Source organism: Strigops habroptila, assembly GCF_004027225.2.
Source record: "Strigops habroptila isolate Jane chromosome 13 unlocalized genomic scaffold, bStrHab1.2.pri S16, whole genome shotgun sequence".
NCBI lineage: Eukaryota > Metazoa > Chordata > Aves > Psittaciformes > Psittacidae > Strigops > Strigops habroptila.
The window spans coordinates 1,505,492-1,528,079 of NW_022651054.1; the positions used below are offsets into that span (position 1 = coordinate 1,505,492).

The 22,588-nt window shown below is 43.6% G+C and overlaps 1 protein-coding gene across 2 annotated transcripts in view; it reads right to left on the minus strand.

Moving 5' to 3' along the window:
- RABEP1 (rabaptin, RAB GTPase binding effector protein 1) overlaps window positions 1–18,701 on the minus strand; it is a 51,952-nt gene extending 33,251 nt beyond the window's left edge. Inside the window, exons 1-2 of one of the 2 annotated variants that reach the window (XM_030472247.1) lie at window positions 18,493–18,536; window positions 16,955–17,025 (exon numbers count right to left, since the gene is read on the minus strand). Coding sequence is in view for 1 of the 2 variants with exons in the window: in XM_030472246.2 (XP_030328106.1) it covers window positions 18,493–18,526 (34 nt within the window). In the remaining variant the exon portion in view is untranslated. Of the gene's footprint in view, window positions 1–16,954; window positions 17,026–18,492 lie in introns of both variants that reach the window. The other variant, XM_030472246.2, reaches the window with a different exon arrangement.
- Window positions 18,702–22,588: the final 3,887 nt, after the last annotated feature.

Sequence of the window (22,588 nt, forward strand, 5' to 3'; positions counted from 1 at the left end):
CCAGGGAGCAAAAATGTTTCCCAAGGCTAGAGAGCTGCCTTTGATCTCTTGCTGAAGTCTTCCAAAGGGAAAGGGTTTGCCGACATCTCCATTCCCCACTACTTGTGAGGGAGGGTGATGCCAGCAAAGCTGCTTCCCGCTTCCACAGCCCAGGGGGAAAAGCAGCTCGCTGGCCAGCCCCTCACAGCCCGCTGCCACAGTGCCTCACACCTCCGAGGGATGAAAAGCCAGGCTCAGCTCTGAGGAGGTGGGTTTGATCTCACAGTTTCAGCTCTTGAAAGGAAGCTATTACAGGCACTAAAGCCTAAGTGAGCTGTATGCTGCGGTTCGGGCTACAGTGTGCAGGCCCAGCCAGGCAGCTGCCAGCCTGGAGGCCTGAAGCCACACGCACATTTATAGAACCATAGAATGGTTTGGGTTGGAAGGGACCTTAAAGCTCATCCAGTTCCAACCTCCTGCCATGGGCTGGGACACCTTCCGCTGCTCCAGGTTGCCAGGGATGGGGCAGCCACAGCTTCTCTGGGCACCCTGTGCCAGCGCCTCAGCACCCTCACAGGGAAGAACTTCTGCCTAATGTCTAATCTCAGTCTCCCCTCTGGCAGGTTAAAGCCATTCCCCCTTGTCCTGTCCCTACAGGCCCTTGTCCGAAGCCCCTCTCCAGGTTTCTTGTAGGCCCCTTTTAGGTATTGGAAGACTGTTATAAGGTCTGCCCTGAGTCTTCTCTTCTCCAGGCTGAACAAGCCCAATCTCTCAGCCTGTCTCCATAGGATGGGTGCAACACAGCAAGGAGGAATCACTCACCTCACAAACACTGTTTTGAAAATCATACCAAGAAGAGTTTAATTCCACAATTAATTCTGAAAGTTAACAAATCAACTGCAGTTAACCCCCCATCCCAAAGAAGACTCAAGCCCTCCTCGTTTACTGGTTTCCCTTTCCATCTGTTTCGCACAGAGAGACAGCAGCAGCTGTGCCACTGTGCCCATCAGAGAGCTGTTGTGCAGAGCAAACAAGCTGTATTTCTTCCCAAGGTGAGAGTTGCTTCTGCTGAGGATGGAAGGACAAGAAGACACCACAAGAGCCCAAAGTTTAAGTGCATTAAAGCTGTGGGAACAACAGACTCAACCTTTTCAAACTCTCCTGCCCTAGCAGAAAGAGAGATGGCAGAGTCACCATGAAGGAAATGCAATTTAACTATTCCCATTCTTACAGTATCCCCCTCTCTGCAGCCTGGCAGTTACACATAAAAAGTAATAAATAATCAACCTCCACCACCACAGAGCTCTGCAGGACCAGCTGCAGGCATTCAAAACCTCAACAATTTAAGGTATCTCCTGCAGGTCATGCACCACTGCTACTGTGTATTAACATCATTTTTCTATTCAGATACTAAGTCTAAAGTGATTTTACCACCTGTGCTACATATATGGCTCAGGACAGACCTTAGCATATCCCTACTGCAGTGATCCAAGGCACATAAACTGAAAGACAGTAAGCTATGCAACGCATCATCCCCTTGAAACACACGTGCATAGAAAGTAAAAGCAAAAGAAGGTTTATTTTCTAAGACAGCATGACAACTACCTCCTTTCTATTAAGTGATTAAGTTTACAAAAACATTATTTTCTTCTATGATTTGTATGGAGACACTCCAAAAGGAAAGTGTGAACCCAAGCTGCCAGATGCAGGTAACCGCAGGCTGCACAACACCTATTAAAGTCCGCCTGCAAACGCACTAAAGTCAATGGGAGGAAATGGACTCATTCATAGATTTTTTCAATTAGCCTTTCTCATTTATAGCTTACTTCTTGCTCTGAATTTAGGTCCAACTCACCCCAGGTCTGTAACACAACTGAAAACTTTTTATTTGCCATCATAGGCTATCAACTTAAAAACAATCCCAAACCCAAACCATACATTTTGCAGTGACAGTATTCATTAACTTGCCAGGATCACTGTCCCTATGCACCTACTTCCATGCACAGAAATGCAGCTATTAGTGTTTAACGACACCAGTGAAGTATACAGTAAACAAAATCTGACAGGCGGTCAGTTCTGGTGGAGCTACGCCTGACTGAAACAGGATCTTGTGTCACACAGGAGATCAAAACAGGCACAGAACATGCTGTAAGTCATAAAAGCAGTATTAGAAGACCTGATTCCCTAATTAGAGCCCCAACTCATCAAGAAACAAATGAAACCCCTAAAGACCCAATTTCTTAACTCCTGAAAGCAGACCAAATTCCTTAACTCCTGACCACTGAGAAGAATTTAAATGAAAATTGATGTGCCAAACTGAAAAACAAACAAGCACACAAGAAGTCCCTTTGGCCAACAATTTATTAGCTGTAATAGCACTTTTTCCCCCAATGTATTAAGGCAAATAGGCTCCTGATGACACAGATATGCCCATTAAATTACTTATTTGTTTCTAAGGAACACAGATTTTTGCAGACACTGCAGATCAGACGTAGGGATCACCATCTCCCTGTTTCACGCTAACATTATAGCCAAGTATAGGGTATGCTATTTTGTGGCTTAACCATGTAGAAGAACTCAAAAGAAGGGCAGCAAAACTTATTTCAGAGTGGAGTCATCAATTGATGGGAGAACCATGAAACTACTGGAGTACATGAAGAGAAACTCTAGTGAAAAAGAAACTTTCTCTTAACCCACTACGCAGTAAAGTTTCAATTCAAGGAAAATCCAGGAACAAATACACATTTCTCACTGAGTAGCTACTGAAATGCTGTTCCACAGATCAGCTCCTAAAGGATTAAATTTTATGTATGACAAAGCTTCCAGTTACAAAACACTGAGTGACCATTCCAGAAGACAGGCAAAGCTGATTATCAATAAGGCTATTTTTGAGTACTAAGTCTATTTATAAAATTAATACCACCAAGCTTTCTACTTGATATTTAAAGTGTCAAACATGACATCAAGAGTTCAGTCCTACATAGGTGAAATCTGAAAAATAGAACAGAAAAATCCCCCCTATACACACAATAAACTTTTTGGAGACAAAAAAGAAATAATAATAATAATAACAAAATACCCCACTTCTGTCATTCTCCTGTCATATTCTACCTCCTTCTTTTCCTGTCATGACTGCTCGAGACTGAAATATGGACAAATAAAAACATATGGCTGCATATTTTTCTTTACACTTATTTCCTAAGAGTACTCATTTTCATTTATCATGACATCACACTGGAGCCACAATTATCTTAGCATATAAATTTTTAATGTAAGAGTCTGCCACCAGGACGTGTATTTAGACTGCAAAAGCTTTTCATTGTTTTCTTCAAACAGGATTTGATTAATACATAAATAACTACTAACCCCCCAAAAGCTCCCACATTCTTAAAATATACTCCAATACAGCCTGTTCTGCAACAGGCACTGAGAAGCAAAGGAGTAGATTATGGTTCTTTTAATAAATATGTTGAACAGAAATAATTCCTGACTCATAAATGGAAGTTGCTTTATTTTCAAGGAACAAAATTTGCCCTTACACAGAGATATTCAGCGGTGGCAGGCTAAACTGAAAGGGAAAAAAAAGGAAGAAAAGAAATATTTGCTTTTCCCAAACTTGCATTTGGAAGCATCAAGCATTTTATTCACCTGGAGAAATGGTTAAATCCATTTCTGGGCAGCATATGGTTTCCTAGTTTTATTTGAGGACCAAGAATTACACCAGACTTCTCACTTGACGCTTGTTTTCAGGGTGGCAACAAATCCCTCTGGATTGTCACACCTCTCCTTTCCAGAGTACTTCACTGCATGCAATGATGATAACTTAAGCTACAGAAGGAGAAAAAGGAATGGTTCTAACCTGCAGCTGTACAGTGGAAGATGTGCCGCCGCTCGTCAGTGTTACCACCAGGAGAAAGTAGTGCTGCAGAAGTAACTCTGAGGAAGTTCCCCTTTTGGCTTTCAGAGACTTTATTGCATTCATCCAACAATTTAACATTCACAATGTGTTCTCTATTGATTAAACATCCACAGGCAAACAGTCCAGAACAAATTTAACGCTATATAGGTAAAAACTTAGTGTTGCTGACAAATGCGGATCTCCCTTATGATACAGAATTGAACCTTGCTGCATCATATCTGTTACAATATCTTTTTATTTATTCTAATGAATGAATAATTGCAGGATCAAAAATATTCAACTGAGCACTGCATGTTACGAACATCTAACCACATTATAATGATTACATTAACATCAAGTGGAAGTTTGCAATATACTATTAAACTTTGAAAGTAAAATTCTTTTCATTCAAGTTGAATGACTGAAACGCACCTTTCTACTGTAAGTTATAGCCCCAGTAGTGCCTATTCCTACTCTTTATTTTCCTTTTTTATGTTAAACACTGTTACATTGAGGATCTCGGGGAAAAAAGCAAATAGAAAAACCACCACAATTAAAATCTAAGGAAATGGAGGTGTTTGACTAAATGGGAAGATACTCTTCTGTAATACAATCGAGATGAGAACAAAAATAAAGGGAAGAGAAAATAAAGGCCCTTTAAATGGCTTAATTACCCCTGCACAGTTGAATTGCTGTACACAATAACTGCTAAGCAATGTTTGCCATGATACCGTACAAACTTGCATCGCTGTTTATAGGACCATCTTTATGGCATTTGACATGAGCTGCTTGCATTTCACAGGGTCATCATCTCTGAAGATCTTGCTCTTGTTTCTACCAGCTGCTGTTCACTGTGAAGCGTTGCTCAAGATCAGCACCAAAGCCACATGGGGTTTACATCGATGCAGCAGGCAAGCAAACCTGAGAGCATTTCCAGGTTCAGTTACCAGTTACCAAAAATGTCACTCAGTACTTGTTAGTAAGACAATGTGTTGTATATTTGATGTACAACCATTTTTACTGAAATTGTCCCCAAAATATGTTTACCCAGCATCATTACATGGGAAAAAAGCCAACGTACTGCTTCTCCTTCCTCATTTTTTTCCACTTCCCACTTTTTCTCTCTTTTCACAGCACTCACATGTTAACTACTTCCTTGCTTTGTTACTGCCTCCCTCCTCTTCTTTCTTGGACACAAATCCAGGCAGTTGCTGTTCTGGGGTCCAAATCTCCATCTCTTGACACTCCATTTGCACTCAGCAAAGTGGAACCACTCTTGACTTCCTCCCAGTTTTGATAAGCCCACTTCATGTGACGAGTAATGCTCCTCAGCTTTCTACCCATTTAGTCATTGTGGCTCCAGGTAACTTAAGTCTAGTTTTACATTGATGCTTAGTTAAACATTATATATATTAGACTGCAGTGCAACAGCATTCACTCACATCAAGTATCACAGGAATGCAGTTAATTGCATATGTCCGTGTTGACAAAAGTGGGCTTGAATTTTCTTACAGCAATTCATCTTTCATTGCTAAAAGCACCATTTCTTGCCAAGGACCTCCATTATTAAAGCCTGGCTTTCCCTACATCCCTTAACAGAGCAGCTGGTTCTTGCCTTCACCATTTAACTAGCACTGCCATCAGCCCTCTCAGTTTTGTGCACACAATTTTCTCCATGGAGGTTTCAACTTGATGCATGAGGGTTTTTGGAATCACTAGTTTTTACTTTATTTCATTTCTGCCATTGCTGAATGCAGGTACGGAGAATAATTCCTCATAACATTTCAGGAAAATGTTATTTGTTAGCACTTTTTCAAGAGAATCAACCACATTTTGGGCCTCATCATTTCAGTGATAACTTCAATAGGGCAGCAGTGGGTGAACCACAGTGTTGGAGAAGTCCAACATGGTTACAATACATGGTTACAATACATGGTTATCCTACAGAAAGCATTTTGGCTGCATCCTGCTGCTACCCTGAGCGAATCTCAGGCAGGCAGAGCTGGTAAGCTCGAATGCAGAGCAGAGTATTTCAAAAGTCCACAGCAAGCTACAGTCTGGTGAACTTTGAATTCATCTCTAGCGACACAAAATGGAGAGAACAGAGTTCCCAATCTCATCCCACTCATCAGCATTCTCCCTGCTCTCTCAGTGGCACATTTATTCCCCTCGCCTTAACAGTTTTTCATTTTTATAACTGCTCTTCACAAGAGGATCAATTTTAAAAGCAGACTGCAGGAAAGAAGCTCAATGACTTCTGGGGTTTATGAAGGGTTTATTTACTCTACAGGCTGTGTACATTTACTCAAACTAGGCACTGCTTGAGCAAACAAGACCATAGGGATAGCTGCACAAAACTCAGCAGAAGGTTAAGTATCCAAGTCATGAGGAGTTTTGGTTCTTGCAATTGTGGTGAAGGGATGAGGGGTGGATTGTGTGCAAATTATCCACTTTCACACAGTGACGTGAGGATGTTATTTTGATTTTGGCATGGGGAATTCTTTTTTGTTGTTGTTGTTGATGTGAGTGAAGCTTGTGGAGGTTGTGTTGTATGTGGATTTTAGTGATAATTCTTAGATATGTAGATCAGAGAGGTGAGTAGTGGAATGGGTTTGCCTAGCAAGGTTTTGACAGCAGGGGGGGGGCTAAACGGGTGGCTTCTCAGAGAAGCTGCTAGAAGCTTTTCCTGTGTCTGACAGAGCCAATGCAGCCGGCTCCAAGACGCATCCACCACCGGCCAAGGCCAAAACTCATCAGCAATGGTGGCAGCACCTCTGGTATAACATAGTTAAGAAAGGGAAGGAGAAAACCTCTGCAATTGCAGCTGGAGAAGAGTGGAAATATGCAAGAGAAGCAGCCCTGCAGACTCTGAGGTCAGTGAGGGAGGGGAGGAGATGCTCCAGGCACCGGAGCAGAGATTCCCCTGCAACCCATGGTGCAGGCCGTGGTGAGACTGGGCCCCACAGCCCATGGACACCCCCAGCAGAGCAGATATCCACCTGCAGCCCCTGGAGGACCCCACACCAGAGCAGGGGGATGCCCAAAGGAGGCTGTGACCCTGTGAGAATCCCGCACAGGACCAGGCTCCCATTAGGACCTGTGGCTCCATGAAGAGAGAAGCCCATGCTGGAGCAGGTTTACTGGCAGGACCTGTGACCCGCAGGGGTCTCACACTGGAGCCGTCTGTTCCTGAAGGACTGCACCCCATGGGAGGGAGCCACGCTGGAGCAGGTCATGAAGAACTGCAGCTCGTGAGAAGGCCTCACATTGGAGAAGTTGGTGGATAACTGTCTCCCATGGGGGGGACCCCATCTGGTGCAGGGCAAGAGTGTGAGGAGTCCTCTCCTGAGGAGGAAGGAGCGACAATGTGTGATGAACTGACACCACCCGCAATCCCCGTCCTCCTGCACCGCTGGCAGGGAGGAGGTGGAGAACTCAGGAGTGAAGTTGAGCCCAGGAAGAAGGGAGGGGTGGGGGCAAAGGAGTTTTAAGATTTGGGTTTATTTCTCATTATCCTACTCTGACTGATGAGTAATAAATTAAACCGATTTCCCCAAGTTGAGTCTGTTTTGCCCATGACAGCAACTGGTGAGTGATCTCTCCCTGTCATCTCAAGCCCTTCCTTGTATTTTCTCTCCTCTGTCCAGCTGAGGAGGGCAGTGACAGAGCAGCTTTGGTGGGCACCCAGTGTCCAGCCAGAGTCAATCCCCCCAGAAGGTTACATATCCAGGTACTGGTGACATTTCTCTACAGGGGTTCACAGCTTGCACTGTCATTGCTGCTATGATTGCACCACTATCAGCTCAAAGCCTGGGTAGATCTATATACCCTGCAGTCACAGTCTGACTTGATCCCCTTGGCAAAGCTTTTTGACCATTTAATACATTGCAGCTTAAACAATGCATTTGCCAAACATGTCAGCTTTCACACACACTTTCACCACTCCTTTTATTTCATCAGGCTGTCCTACCTCATTAAGTGGTACGTTAAACATCCAACACAAGGTATTTTAAGCAGACAGAGGAGGTTCCTTCAGCCTGTAACACCGCCTCCTACAAGCAGAGCCACCTACTCCCCTGCTACAGTATTTTAAAGCAAGTCCCCCAAAAATGTCACTTAATTCTTCCTGACCAAAGCAACATTGAAAATATGAATGAGTCTTCATATTTACTCCGAATTGCTTCTGCCAAGCTTTTCCATGCTACCACATCTCACCATTTGCATGATATAACCTCAAAACGCAGAAGAAGATTTAACTACTTCACGTAGCACCTGCACTTGACAGTGAGGTTTTCAGTGTATCTTGCATGAAAAACAAAATTTAAAGTGAGGATATTGTCTGTTTTAATAAACCATCAGAAATCGGCTGTTCTGATCAAATGAGAACATTCCTGATTGACAGACATTGAGGGAGAGATTCTGACACGCACTTCACTATATAGGAGACCACGTTCACAATCTGTCACTGAACACCACAAATATGTTTCCTTACAATGTAAACATTTGCTAAGCCAAGACAACAAACTCAGTACTGACGTGCTTTCAAGATTTATTTATTTAATTGCTTTTATTTAATTGCTGATTCATTTTCAGTGGGAGGGGAAAAAAAGTCCCTTTGACTCCTTACGTTTATCCCTTCGCCTACAGATTTATTAAAGGAGGAAAAGTGAATAGTGTATGACTCAGCTTTCAGGGGAGAAACCACAACAAACCAACCCTGCTGCATTGTTCTTAAATATTAAATTGCTTCTTCAAAAATAAAACTATTTCATTAATTCAAAAATTCCCCCCGAGACCACTAGTCTGAGATCTCCTGCTCGCCTGACATTTGTCATAGGGACAACAACCGAGGTGTAGCTTTGAGAGCATTCAGCCTCTGGACCATCCCAAATACTCTGCTTCCTGGTTTCTGAACAGAAAGGACAAATTTATGATGAGCTAACACACTTGAAAATTCAAAGGAAGGTAACAAAAATGAAATTTGCAATTGGAGACATAAGCACATGGCTAGACCAAGAAAATAATACAGAAAAAAACCCCAAAAGTCATCACTGTTGTGAAATTTATACAGGCAATGGCTTCTGTAGTTTACCATTGCTACAGGTACAAGGAGACTGCTATTTGAAGGAAATCAGCATGTCTGGGGACTTGTTCTAAAGCTGCTATAATCAATAATAGCATGCAAACCCACTTGCACATGTGCAGCTACCAGACAGCACCATTGTAGTGCTACAGGTACCAGCAAAGCTTCAGAAACAGCAGTAATTCATACATAACCTGAGAGGTATCAATGGGAACAAGCACCACAAAAGGGAGTTAACTCCAGATTTCTTTCCCTCTGTGGCTCCCTATCTCTTCCTACATAACTTGGCCACCCAAACCGGTAGGCAGAGAAGAAACTGAGAAAGGGAACAGGTGAAGACTTACTTTCAAAGAAGAGTAATTCACAAGTGTTAGTTGTCAGAATAGCGGGTTGCAGGCATGAAAACATGGTGCTTAGAGTAATTTCCTAAAGGATATAAATCTTACTAAATGGCCTGGAAAATATCGCTGCCAGATGACGAGTAATAAATGATGATTAACATCTTTCTTTGATAAGGAACAGGATATGGTTCCTATCATTTGCAGTAAGGTTTCTACAGCAATTTAATAGCTTCCCTGAGAACAACAGACTACTACTCCCCCAAGCCTCTATAATCTATTTCTTGACAGAAAATACTGCCATCTTTCTATATATACATACTTTTTTTTGCTACCACTAGTCAACCAAATGAATTTCTGAACAGCTAAAAGGAAGAAAATCCTCCTCCAGCATTAATATTTAATTAAACATGCCTGGGATACAAGCAGTATAGAACATGAAGACTTTACTAAGCCTGTAGTTATGAACATTTTACATCAACTTAAGCACCAATGGTCACCTGAAAAGGTAACTCAGCACTCCAACTTCACCCTGACCACGCATGCCTTTTATCCCTACCATGCTGCAAGAGGCTTTGAGACTGTACAGTGACAGGATCAGAAAAGTGATACAGCAACAAGTTGGGGGGCAGCAGCAGAGGAGTGAGTCAAACCAGTTTTCAGCCTAACCAGGTCCCCAGGCTTATCAGTTGGCTGAGAATATACCAGAATTGGCACAGAGATGATGGTGAGGATGTAGACTGGTTTAAACTGTGATAAAAAGAGACTGAACCATACACTTGGACACTCATATTACTCCTGCGTGGTCTCCACCCTTTCCTTTATCCTCATCAGGTCTTTCACTAAACCAAACTCATTAATCCAGCAGCGAGTAGTTATCAACTGGGTGACTGAGTTGAACTGGCCAAATAACGGGTCCAATGCGTAGAGGAGGCACAAAGGAAATGACGGGAATTCCATTGTGGGAGCAGGAAGAAGAGAGCAGGATCACTCCATTCAGCAGCAGCAACCTTCTAGACTGCCTGAGCTGCAACATAAAACCAGAGCCCATGGGTCCAGTTTGATAATCAGTTTAAACCTAAGTGCATGCTGCTTGCCAAAAGAAATAGCCTGGCCTTCCTTCTGTCCTGCACTCTCCCTCGTGGCAACAGATCGCTGTACTCATGCAGCAGAACTTACTTTTTAAGACTTGATGACTGTCATTTGTAAGTGATAAATGACCTTCCTCAAATCCTGATTTCCATTCAAGGCTCTCCAGGGGAAGCTTACCAATTTAATCTGTATCGGAAAGCAAATTCCAAAGCTCAAGTTTCCCATCAGTGTTTGTACACACACGGGTTTTGAACAAATGCAGCTGAAAGGGTGACTCCAGTATAGATGGATTTAGACTGGTACAAAACCTAGAGCTGTAGATAAAAATATATAAGAAAACATTTGTATTCCAGAACAAGATTAGGCTCATATTTGATTCTGTGATTCTGACTGATTCACTTCTGCTTGAAAGCAAATATGTTAGTACAAAACTGCAGTTAGACTAGACCTGTAACGTGCCATTACAACCCTTCCTGCTGCATCATCAGCTAAATGCAACCCTCAGTGCCTCAAATGAACATAACTTCTGTAGCATCAGGAGCTCCTACACCATTTAGAGATTTAGCATCTTTATCTCCAGTTTCATCTAAAACTCAGAAGCTGAAGACCTGACAGACAGCTATAATATGTTCACAGCTAGAAGCAGCAGTCAAGCACAGAATCCAGAGTTTGGCTAATTGCTTTCCCATTAATTTAGCACACATCTCTAGATACAGCACACATATGGAAATATAAACAGACATCATGAGCTAACAATTAAGAAAACCTTACTTGAAACCAATCTTTAAAAGCAAATTTAAAAGCTGTGGCGGATGACACAAAAGATGCCAGCTTGTCAGATGGTTTGAACTAATAGAGCCAAATTTCTGCTTCATGTTTCACCAAAATAAACCAAGGAACACCACAGCTAAATTATATCACAGTGATTTTGGCACAGACTACTGTTAATGCAAGATGAATGTTCCAATTCCTGTGTCTGAAGTCAATGGGAGTCTAATATGAATTTCAATAGGCCTTAGGAAAGGCAATTTTCTTAAAGGGTACCAGACATGAAAATTTATAGTGGATGGTTAACATAATCACTGCTTGAGCAGTAACTTTTAGCACTCATCTGTGTTTCTCCCTCTGTACATTAAGCCACTGACACCGAAAATACAGATGTAAGGATTGTTTTATACTCTGTGCTTGTACCCAAGTTACCGTTTGCAAGTTACTGTACATTTTTTTTCCAAGCAATCAACCATGGTGCTTGTCTCATCATTTTGCATAGCACTGATGGAGCAGAGATTAAAATATAACACAAAAATCATTTCTGTTGGTATTTTAATGGTGACCACCCATGCAAATACAAGAAGTTACTGTACCAAGGCACGGGTGTGGTGGGTAAACAGTTCTACACAGAAACACTCAGACAAAAAAAGGTGAAAGAGCTCTTCCTTCTTTTGTTTTGCAGATTTCTCTCTTTTGTTGCTATTTAAACAGCATTTCAAATCTGGTGGCAATTAGCTGTAAGTTAAAAACATGTATCGACAAAAGATGCAATAAAAACCACACAGTCTATTCAGGTCACTTCCCTAAAGGCATGGGCAACACCGCTATAAGCAAAGCTGGTTTGGTTTGATCCTCAGTTAATCCCTTCCTCTCACCTACAGGCCATTCCCTCTGGAGCACCACATGATCAATGCTTCTGTTATCTTTCTGTTATCTATTGGTTCCGATTCTCCTTGCCATGTATAACTTGGATCTGTTACTGCATTTTTGGTCCATCATTTTACTAAAAAGCATTTTCAGAAACCACAAAATATAACCAGAAAATAATTAACAACAAAAAAATCCCACCTGAATTTAAATCTCTGCTCTATGTGTGACTCACCACAGTAAGACACAGCTCTTCACTTATTAAGGAACTAAATCAGGCTGGTTTTTAAGATCTTATTTTTCAGCTCTTAACACTGCCAGACACACAAGACCAGACAGGGCTCACAGAGCAAAACCAGCAAATCTCAGCAGTGCGTGTTTTCTGCCCTGCTCTCTACTGATACCACCTTTCAGAACTGCCCTGATAGCCAAAAGATGGAACTTTGACATTTTCCTACCTTCTTAAGAGGCAGAAATTAACTTCCAGCAATTAATTTTTGCAATCTGTGAGGCATTTAACTGCTTTGCTTTACAAATAAAGATACCAAGGAAGGTATTAAAGAATTAGACGTCAGCCAACCTTACGATAAATAGATGAGTGAGTAATGGTCATTGCTTGCAAAATGCTATAACCTGTTCTGAGAAAACACTCAGAACCTGAACATGTATAAGGCAGGGTTGAAAGGCAGTTGAGTTACTCTTGCCCTATACCAAGAGTAATGCATGAGAAGATCTTCCCTTCTTAGTAAAAGAAACTGAGAGATCTTAGATAAAGAAAACGATATTAAACAAGCTAAGATCCAACACAGCCAGGGAGCCATGCTGCCTGGAAGACATTTTTCACAGAGGAAGTTCGTAAGGTCATGCAATTTTCTCCAGAGGAAGAATGGAAGCATAGAGTAAATGGGGAGTGAAGGTGTGCTCACCGCAGAGCAGAGCAAGCAGGGAGAGGCCAAAACAAGGGCCAGGTACACCAACACCCACAGAGTGGAGGTTGCAAAAGGCCTGTGAGAAGGAGAGCAACGTTTAAAGAAGATGAGATGATGGCTGGGACTGAGGAAACTGGAGGATTAGCTGAAGAGCAGGAGTTGCCCAAGACAAGGTCAAATGACTGGTTGTTTGACCAGAGAGGAAAAAACTCTGACCAAAGGTCAAGTAAGGCCACATTTCTTCTGCTTAACTGTGTGGAAGCAGAAATTGCCAGGGGAGATGGAAACAGATGTGAAGTGTGATTCAAAAGCTTCTATTTTCCCCTCTTCGTTGTATTTGGAGGAGTCAGGCCAGGGAAGACAAGCATAGGATGGCAACAGGAAGGAGAGAAGCAGCGCCACAAGTCAGCTGAATGCCAACAGCAGTTGTGGCTGACAGAAGCAGACATGAATGGAAATAAATCAATCAATCAAACACAGCAATTCCTCATTACACGAGCAGTCATGCTGCAGTTCTGCATTCTTAAGGTACTATTGGCACTGCTATAAAGCAACAGGACAACCCAGATGTTTTCTCAAGCACCAGGTGTATTTCAGTGAAGAGCTAAAAAGCAATGCTCTTGTTTCTGAAAGACACAGAAATACCAACTACAACTGCGCTACTCACTTGTTCCTCCTATGTCAATTTATGTAAAGATATCAAATGATTGCAATTTTTCCAGGGATAATTCACCATCATGTTTAACTGACTACACCATGACTAAAATTACACAATGTATACACTATTTATAGAATAACTTGCAAAGGCTAGTACCATTAACTCAGACACCACTAAATCAGACACTAGAAACAATTCAGCGAGTAAAGACTGTGAACCACTCAGAAGCACTAGACCTTTGGAGTGAAGGATGCCCCTCTTAAACACATACACACAATAGCATTTATAGCTAGTCATCTCTTTCTTTCCCCCAACCTTGCTGTCAGAGTCTGCTTAGTAAGTGCTGCTTATCAGTGTTCCCAGTTCTTATCTTGGAAGACTTCAGTCAGAGTAAAGCCATAACCTCATGGTTTTGCTTTTCAACTACATATTTTTTTAACAATACTCAATATAATCAAATATCCAAATGTAATATGGAAAACTTCACATCTGAAAGGTATTTTTAATAAAGTGCCTGGAGTGACAACCCAGGAAGTCTGCCACTCAGCCATCACACGTGGTGAAGCCTATGGGATTTGGTCCGCTCCCATGCTGAGAGACATTGTTTGGTTTAGCTTCTTCACAGTTTTAAAACAAAATTCCTCTTCAATCACTTTCAAGGGAGTGCACACAAGCTAGTTCCACAGTGGGAATCTCCTCCACCCACAAAGGGCTATGGGAAAGCAACTAAGCATCTTGAGGCAGCAGGCCAGAAAGGGAACAAAACAGTTGCTAAAGCCATCTTCTTTGTGAGGATGATCAAATGGCCAAGAAGCAATACAAATAGGCAAAGAATTTCTATTTTCCAGTGTTCAAAATAGAAGAGAGTCAGTCCATGTGTTAAAGTATATTCATTGTGCCTTCAGGCAAGCCAACAGCTAATTATAATGAACAGGGTATCCTTCAAAATTAAGAGAGATTTGGGACTTGGCTTCAGCAGCAAACCAGACACCCTGAATGTGTATATTTCTACTCCAGAGCAAAAAGACCTGCTGAATGGCTCAGAACTTCCTTAGAAATTCTAAAAGGTGGAAACATGTACGTTCAACGTGTCTGTTTTGCTTTTGAAGCCAAATCCCAGATTTGTCCATTGAACCGACATGGAAAAACAGAGTGCTTCAAAAAAAAAGTGTGAATGTTTGTATGGGTTTTTTATTAAAAATATGTCTAATAATAATAAACTCAGGACCAAGCAAAATGAAAGTGAGGGAAGACATTTTTTGGCTCTTGGAAAGTACCAACAATTTTGAAGTTACTCCCCAAGAGAACAGTTTAACACTTGACAGTTACACCAACAGCTGAACTCCAGTGCTCAAAACCAGTCCCCTACCAACCACACCTGGCTTTTGAGATGAGTGCTCACATTTTCAGATACTTCAATTTCATCTAAATGGGACACTTAGAAGGAAAATAACTAGAAGCATAAAAGCATCTAAGGCTTAAGTTTTGTTACACAATTTTCTATGCGATGTCCCAGACCCCTCCACTAGCAATGCTCAGCTGTGGGGCTACGTGAGAAGTACAGCAGCAGCAAGTCCCTGCTCTCGCCAGGATCTCATATTATTGCCCCAGGGAAACAATGCAGCTCATGGCACTGCTAGTGGTACTAAAATCAATATGCCAACCTCCTCCAACCTTCCATGTAGAGCTGAGCAGTTCTTGCCCTGAGAGCTGGCAGAATCTCCGACCACAACGAAGAGACACCATTTTCACTGGCCTAAGCACAGGGGTAGAAACAAGTTATTCCAACACTGCATGAATGCTTTCTGCTGGCAAATTCTTATTAAGATATCTGATAGACTGTGCCATTAACAGCTTCCTTTATCACAGAATAATACCAACAGTTATGCTAATTACCATTCTGCCTGTACTATGGTTCAAGTTTACCAGTGCAGTAAGAAGAGTTTAACAATTTGCAAATTATTGTAATTAATTTTAGTCTTGAGGAATTAATGTTTTATGTAACTGCAGTTTCTTGAAGCTTTTTCCAGATATGAAATGGGGAATAATACTAAAGCCTGAGCATTCTGATGCCAAAATATTTTGTTTGTAACCTTATTTTCAGAGCTGGCAAGCATCCAGACCTGAATTAAACCCAGGGAGGCTGAGAGCACAGCACCCTCAAAAAGAAAAATATCTGGAAAAATAAGGCATTACTGTTCCAGTCACACAATCCAGACAACACACATGAATTAAAATCTCAGAAAAAGCAAGCACTTTGACCAGGATCAATAAGCAGCACACACCTACTTGCAGCACAGGTTGACACCATTAGCTCTGAGCTCACAGCACAGTGCACAGAGCTCCACCAGCGAAAGGACTCTGCACTCAGCCCTTCTGTGATTGCTATCGTATGGAAACTCTATTACCCCACACAAAAGAATTAGAGGGTTATTAACGTCTACACTAAGGCAAAGTACAAAACCAGGGTAGGACCTGAAATGCGTTCTTTTTCTATTTCTTTGTGCTATGCCTTCCCCTCTTCTAGGGCCCACTTTCATTTCAGTATGGATATTAGAATAGAATATACATTCTATATTATATTCCTCTCCTGATGTTCCATATGTTATTACTACAGCAGAAATACTAGTTCTTTTATGCTTGCTTTCAACAACAACAGAAAAATCATAGCTGATGTGTCTTGCAGAAATAAAGAATGCATAAGGCATTTATAATCAATATAAGTAGTTATAACAAGCCATCATTTTTCCTTAGGGGAACATACTAATCCAGTTCTATTTCATCACATGTAATCTCAAGTCAGAGGTTACACTACTCCTTTAAGCAATAAATTTAGTGCAGACAACTAAGAATATTAAATAATTCCTTTCTTCAATATTTTCTCTATATGAAAATAGAATGGAGAAGTTTCAAGGCACACTTTTGGCAAGTTATTTAAAAATAAAACCAACACACATGATAACAACAGTATAGTAATCCAAGTGGATTAAACTCCCCCAAACTGGTCCTACTACCACCAAAGGAGGATGAGGGAGAGGAGCCATTTTAGGAGCTCTAATTCTTTAGTGTGAGAACACAGCCACCACTTTCAGAATCCATCCGAGGTGCAGGCAGTTCCCCTCTGCCATGTGCCTTATTTACAAGCATCCTCATCTTCCCGCAGTTAGAAAGCATGAGAAGGACAGCAATCCATACCTCCTTCAAGAAAGACTTCGTCAACCTACCTAATTACTAAATTTTACTTGCACCTTTTTGCCTTCTTTTATGTTAAAGAACAACATTAACAAAATAAAATCTTCCCAACTTGGAACTTCAAATATACTACTAACATACAACTACCTTTCCTGGTCAAGAGGCAGCAAACATTTGTACAATGCACAGCTCCGCTGCACACCTGCAGTCAGACAAGTCTGCAAGAGCCAAGAAGAAAATACGTTGGAAGTTGTTCTGTAGCTCTCAGAAGAACAGGCTAAAGAACAATAAACAATGGTTATTCACCAGAAAGTACACAAGAGCAACCCATACCAACACCGAGCTTACAAGCATGACAGCAAGCAAATTCACCTTCCCCTCAGTGCTCTAGAAGGACGACCGTGCAATCATTGACCTTAATGTAGGGAAAACCCCCACAAGCTAAGTACCTTCATCTTTAACGCTTTAAAAAGGTAGATTAGAATACTGAGATCCCTGAGGAGAAGCACTTTCTCGTGCAACTCCACTAAAAAAAAACCAAAAAGGCCCACACAATTCCCTAGATATGCATAATTAAGAATACATGATTGCCCTTTTCTAACAGTGCTTTCCCAGGGAAATTCAACTGCTCTCTAAAAAAAGAGCTCTGGCATAGTCCCATGGCTGGGTAAGCACCTATCCTTCAGGATTCTGCACATCTCTCTAGTCCTACTTCTACAACCTGTCCAGCCTCAACCTAAATTTCTTGCTCTCTCACCCCCTCCCATACATTCCATACACTAAACACTGCCCCTTCAATCCCATCTGCCCAGCTAAGCATTACCTACAGTTTTTCTGATACGCACAGTTCTGTAACCTATTCTAAGGGAAAAAAGAAATACTTCCTTGTCCATAATTCCTCCCAAATCAGAAACAAATAACCTTTCCATAACATAAACCTTCAGGGAAAGCTTAGCTTCCTCTTGTACAGGTAAATACCATCTTGAGAGAAGAGCTGTCATTTTCTTTGTGTTTTCCAGCACAGGAACGAACTGTCCATACCAAGTGTCCTGACCTCAACCTCCTGAAGAGCCTTTCTGCTGCATGCACAGATCGAATAGAGCCCAACATCACCTGCTGCGGCCAAATCAATGACGGAGTCCTACCCAGGCCATCAATGTCCACCTGGATACAAGCATCACCACCCTTTCCCCCTCCTCCCCAGGGCGGGAGGCCTCCCTCATCCCACCGCACACCCAGGCTGGGAGCCCCTTTCCTGGCAGCAGCCAGCAGCGCGTCCTCCGAAGCATTATCCTCCCTCCTCGGCGCCGGGGAGCCGCCCTTGCTCCACATTAAGCACATTTACGGACTAATAACCACCTGCGATGCCCCCTTCGCCCTCTCAAGGCCTTCCCGGCCCACCTCTCCCGGCCAAGCTCCCCCCCTGGGCGCTCACCCGCCTCCGGCCGGGCACAGCTCCCCCCGGGCCCCGCAGGCCTCCCCATCGCGGGCCGTGCCCCACGCACCCTGCCCCGGCCGATCCCAGCTCCCCGCCGCCCTCAGCACCCACCGCCGCGGCCCCGCAAGGCCGCCTCGTCCAGGCCGCTGTCCCCCGCCCCCCGGCCGGCGCGGCTCCGCAGGCGAGCTCGGGGCTGGGCAGGCCGCGGCCGCCCGGCTCCGCGGAGAGAGGCCGCATCCCCATTTACCGTCCGTCGGAGGGCTCGGGCCGGGCTGGGCCATGGCTCCGGCGGGCGGGCGGCGCCGCCTCGGCCTCCTCCGCCTCCAGCCGCGGCGTCGGAGCGGGAACCGCTACGCCAGGGGGCCCCGGCGAGAGACAAGAGCTGCCGGCCCGGACCTCCGCCTCCTCCGCCTCATCCTGACAGCGGCCGCCGCCGGCGGGAGGAGGAGGAGGAGCGCCGCGCAGGCGCCCACGGTGAGACCACGGGACCGGCTGCCGCCACCGGGGCTGGGAGGGTTGGGGCTGCGGTGGCTTCTCCCGGGGCGGCCGCCGCCCGGCCCCTGCTGAGGTGCTTTGTCACCCAGCGGCCGAGAGGGGAGGCAGGGCCGGCCCCGGCGGGAGTGGGGCTGAGGCCTCCGCCCGTGGCGGGCAGGGCTAGGGCGGCGGCGGCGGCCTCGGTGGAGGAGCTGGCGCGGCTGAAGGCGTCCGCCGGGCTTCCCGCCGCCCCGAGTCCACCCCGGGCATGGTCGCGGCCGAGCCGCCGCCTGCCCCCTTCGCCCGGCCGGTTACCCCGCCTCGGCCTGGCCGAGCGGCAGTGGGACACCCCCGGGGCTGTGAGGCCAAGGAAACGGTGCCGTGCTGCACGGTGCAGCGGGGGAAGCGGCCGGGGCCGGGGCCGGGGCGCTGGAAGGAGCCTGCCCGGCCACAGGGCCACTTCCCACCGCCCGTGGGGCATTGGCGTGCACTGATGGAGGAGGGCACTAATCCTTCCACCGCACGGGGAGGTGGGGATCTGAGCCCCATGTTTTTGGCAATAATAGATTTACATCCGTTGAGCGCATGTAAAGCTACAGAAAGAGCTGGAGTGAATAGCTGACACCAACTCTTGTCATGGGCAGGGTCTGTTACAGCTGGCCTTAGGGTTTGCATACCCTGGAAATCAGTCATTTTAAAGCTGAATCTCGCTTGTTGCTGCAGTTTTTAAGGCCTTGCAATCAAAATATATCGTATGGCAAGGTGCGGGTTTCTGTGTTTCATGTTAAATTTTTGCTCAGTTGAACCAAATACAAACTTGAAATAGAGAATCTTCGAAAATTATTCTTTTACATTTTGCCTATTTTGAGGTAAATCTTCTCAGCTTTTGCTGTTGTAAAAAGCAGGCTTAAACTGAAGACAACTCTTCAGTGTTCCCAACTTGAGACACGTAGGGCTTTCTTTTCACGGGTATTTGGAGAATCCTTTTGAAAATCTAGCCCTAACTAAGGAAACTGAGCTCTTGAAACTCTGTCCTTGTGTGTGTTCATATGAGTACCCCAGCCCCCCCATGAAAACAGCTATTTTCATCCTGTTCATGTCAAGGCAAAACTCTCACACATTTTGATTCGGCCGGGACCAAACTCTTATGCATCACCCCTGCTGCAAACAGAAGGTAAGATAATATCAAGCTCGATATCTGTTGTACCTACAAGCGCTTATTAAGGGATAAATATCATATCTCTTCCATCACTTCCATAGACAAAATATTGACTATCAAAATTACATTTTGAAATCTTTATCAGAACTCCTGATTAAGTACGTGTTAAATGGGTTTTATACAGTAGTTTGAAGAATAGAAAAACTCTTATGGGGCTTGTACATCGTCCCTCCCCCCCTTCTTGTTTTCTGTTCTAAAGCTGTACTAGCTTTATAGGTTTGGTTCTTACTTAATCTTTACTTCTTTTTCTAGACCGTAATTGGACTTGGCAGAGGCAAAGATTTATGTAGTATCTAGTCACAATGTCTTCTAACCTGGAACAGCTGGGTAATTTCCTCTTCGCCTCCCAAAATGTCCCATTTAATTCGAATCACTTGTAGTTCTTATAGCCTTGGTCTCAAAGGATTTTCCAACATGACTCAGCTAAACCTTAGAAGAGGTAAGCGAGGTTTTAACAGGGGATTGCAGTCATAGAAACAGGCAGAACCAGCAGAGACCAAAAATCCTGAATTCCAGTCCTGTGAATGTTAGACAAGCGCAGTATTAACGAGTCAGTGAGGCATGGGTCAGAGCTGAGAGCTGCAGGTGGGCAGAGACTATTTCTGGAATCAGCTGTGCCAGGAATAATAACGCCTCTAGAATCCCCTGCATTTTTATCAAATACATTTGGCTTGCAAGTCAAACATGGCTGTTTTCAGCATGAGTATCACAAACTGCAGACACGAGTTAATGGAAGATGCATCTTCCTGGAGAGTGTGTGCTGTGCTGGCACAAGCTGGAGGAGTAGCTGTCACCTTGCACTCTGCCTGAAATGTAATCTTGCAGCCTTACTGGAAAGGAGAATTTTGCAGCTTTTGTTTAGACAGTAGCATCCAGTGAGAAGCAGTGAGTGTGTACTCTCGGGGGAAACCAGGAGTAAACTGAGGGGGACTGCGGCGGTTTGGTTTGCAAAGAGAGTGGTGAAGTGATTTACATAACATATCTAGGAGAGAAGTATTTCCTTTTTGCCCGAGGAAAATAAAACAAGTATCAGAAGAGCTAATTAAACCTGTTTTCCTAATAGCTCAATCTTGTGATTGATTCGATGCTCATGTATGCTCAAGTTCCAAGTTGAACTTCTGCTATTTTTTTCTCTTTATGTGGCTTTTTTCTTTTTAATTTTTCTTGGTTTGTTTGGCTTTTCTTTAATTGGGGCACTTTAACCTCAACTGAAGCATCTATTTTCGTTAGGCTTTGAAGAATGATCACTCTTGCTATCTGTGAAACTAGTCCCAGATCCTAGGCCTGGTTGAGTTACCCTGGCTATGTCTCAACTCCACATCAGGACAAGACCCAATTACCTACATTGTGCTACAACTTGCCACAAAGTACACAGCTTTGGGGAAAGTCGCTGCATGCTCCAGCAAGTCCCTTGGTGTGGATGATCAGAGGGCCAAGGGCTGTGATCACACTGATGAAGAGTCTGATCATGAAAGCTTTGTATTTGTAGGAAGTGGGGCTAATAAAATACAGAAGTAATTCCTTTAGTTTTGAATGGTACAAGGTACTGTTGTTTTATCCAACAGCTAAGTTGATTATACAAAAACCAGAGCCTTTAAAAAGGTAAACTAAAGTTCTGGGCTTGCAAGGCCAAGTCTACATCTGGTGTGAATTCAGCAGAAACAGGCTGATGTGTGGAAAATGAGAAGCTGGCCTGTAGCACAGAGTCAAAATGGAGATCAAAAAGACCCTCTGAATTGTGCTGTTTCCCATTTATGCTGCTTTACTGGCCTACTGGCCAAAAAGAAGTTCAGTTCTATTGTGCCCTGTATGGTAGGAGTATGCAGTGAATTACAGGCCCTGCTCCCCAGTGTTGTTCATCTCATAAACCACCCACTGTTTAATTCAATTCATCCAAGAAAGCTGAGTAAGAAGGTACATTTGGGAAGAGGCTCTGTGGGTCACTAGACTAGACTCCACTGCACCCAGAGAGGAAGAAAACTGCAGAACTGAGGACCCTTTGCCTGAGCAAATTTGAAAACTAATTCCAAGACCAACAGCTCACCTATCCCACATGACTCTACCTGTAGGTGTTACACAGTGAAGATTTTGGTAAGAGACTCCTTCACCGAACAAACCATAAAAAGACGTTGTCTTCAGATGAGTGCAACAAGAATGTTGGAATGTAGAGAGTCAACATATGACCAGAAAAAATGGTGTGTTCTTATCTGCAGGTGAAGCCCAGGGAAGCAGAAGCTGTATGCATCTTTAAGGAGGGACTCAGCTGCTCACGACAGCAAGCCTTGGGTTCATTCAGAAGGCAAGTACTTGTCCTTCTAGCAAAAGAGAAGAGGAAAACTGGAATTTATTGCTTGCACTTTAAATATTTCTGGGTTTGCCAGAGTTTGTCTACTGTTTTCCTCACTCTTTTATTTGTTTAAAATAAAAAAGTCTTCAGACTTTCCTAATGTTTAAAAGTTTATTTTCCTTTTGTTGAGATTGATGGGACATTAGCATTAAGTATTAGTTCTGCAGATATGACTGTTTGCAGGTTTTGGTCCTTTCCTTTTAATACAAAGCTTTTGGAGAAAATTTACATTCATCTAAGTATTACCATAAAGAGGTTGGTTAAAAATCCCAAACCAGTCATGCTCTTTGCTTCAAAAGTTAT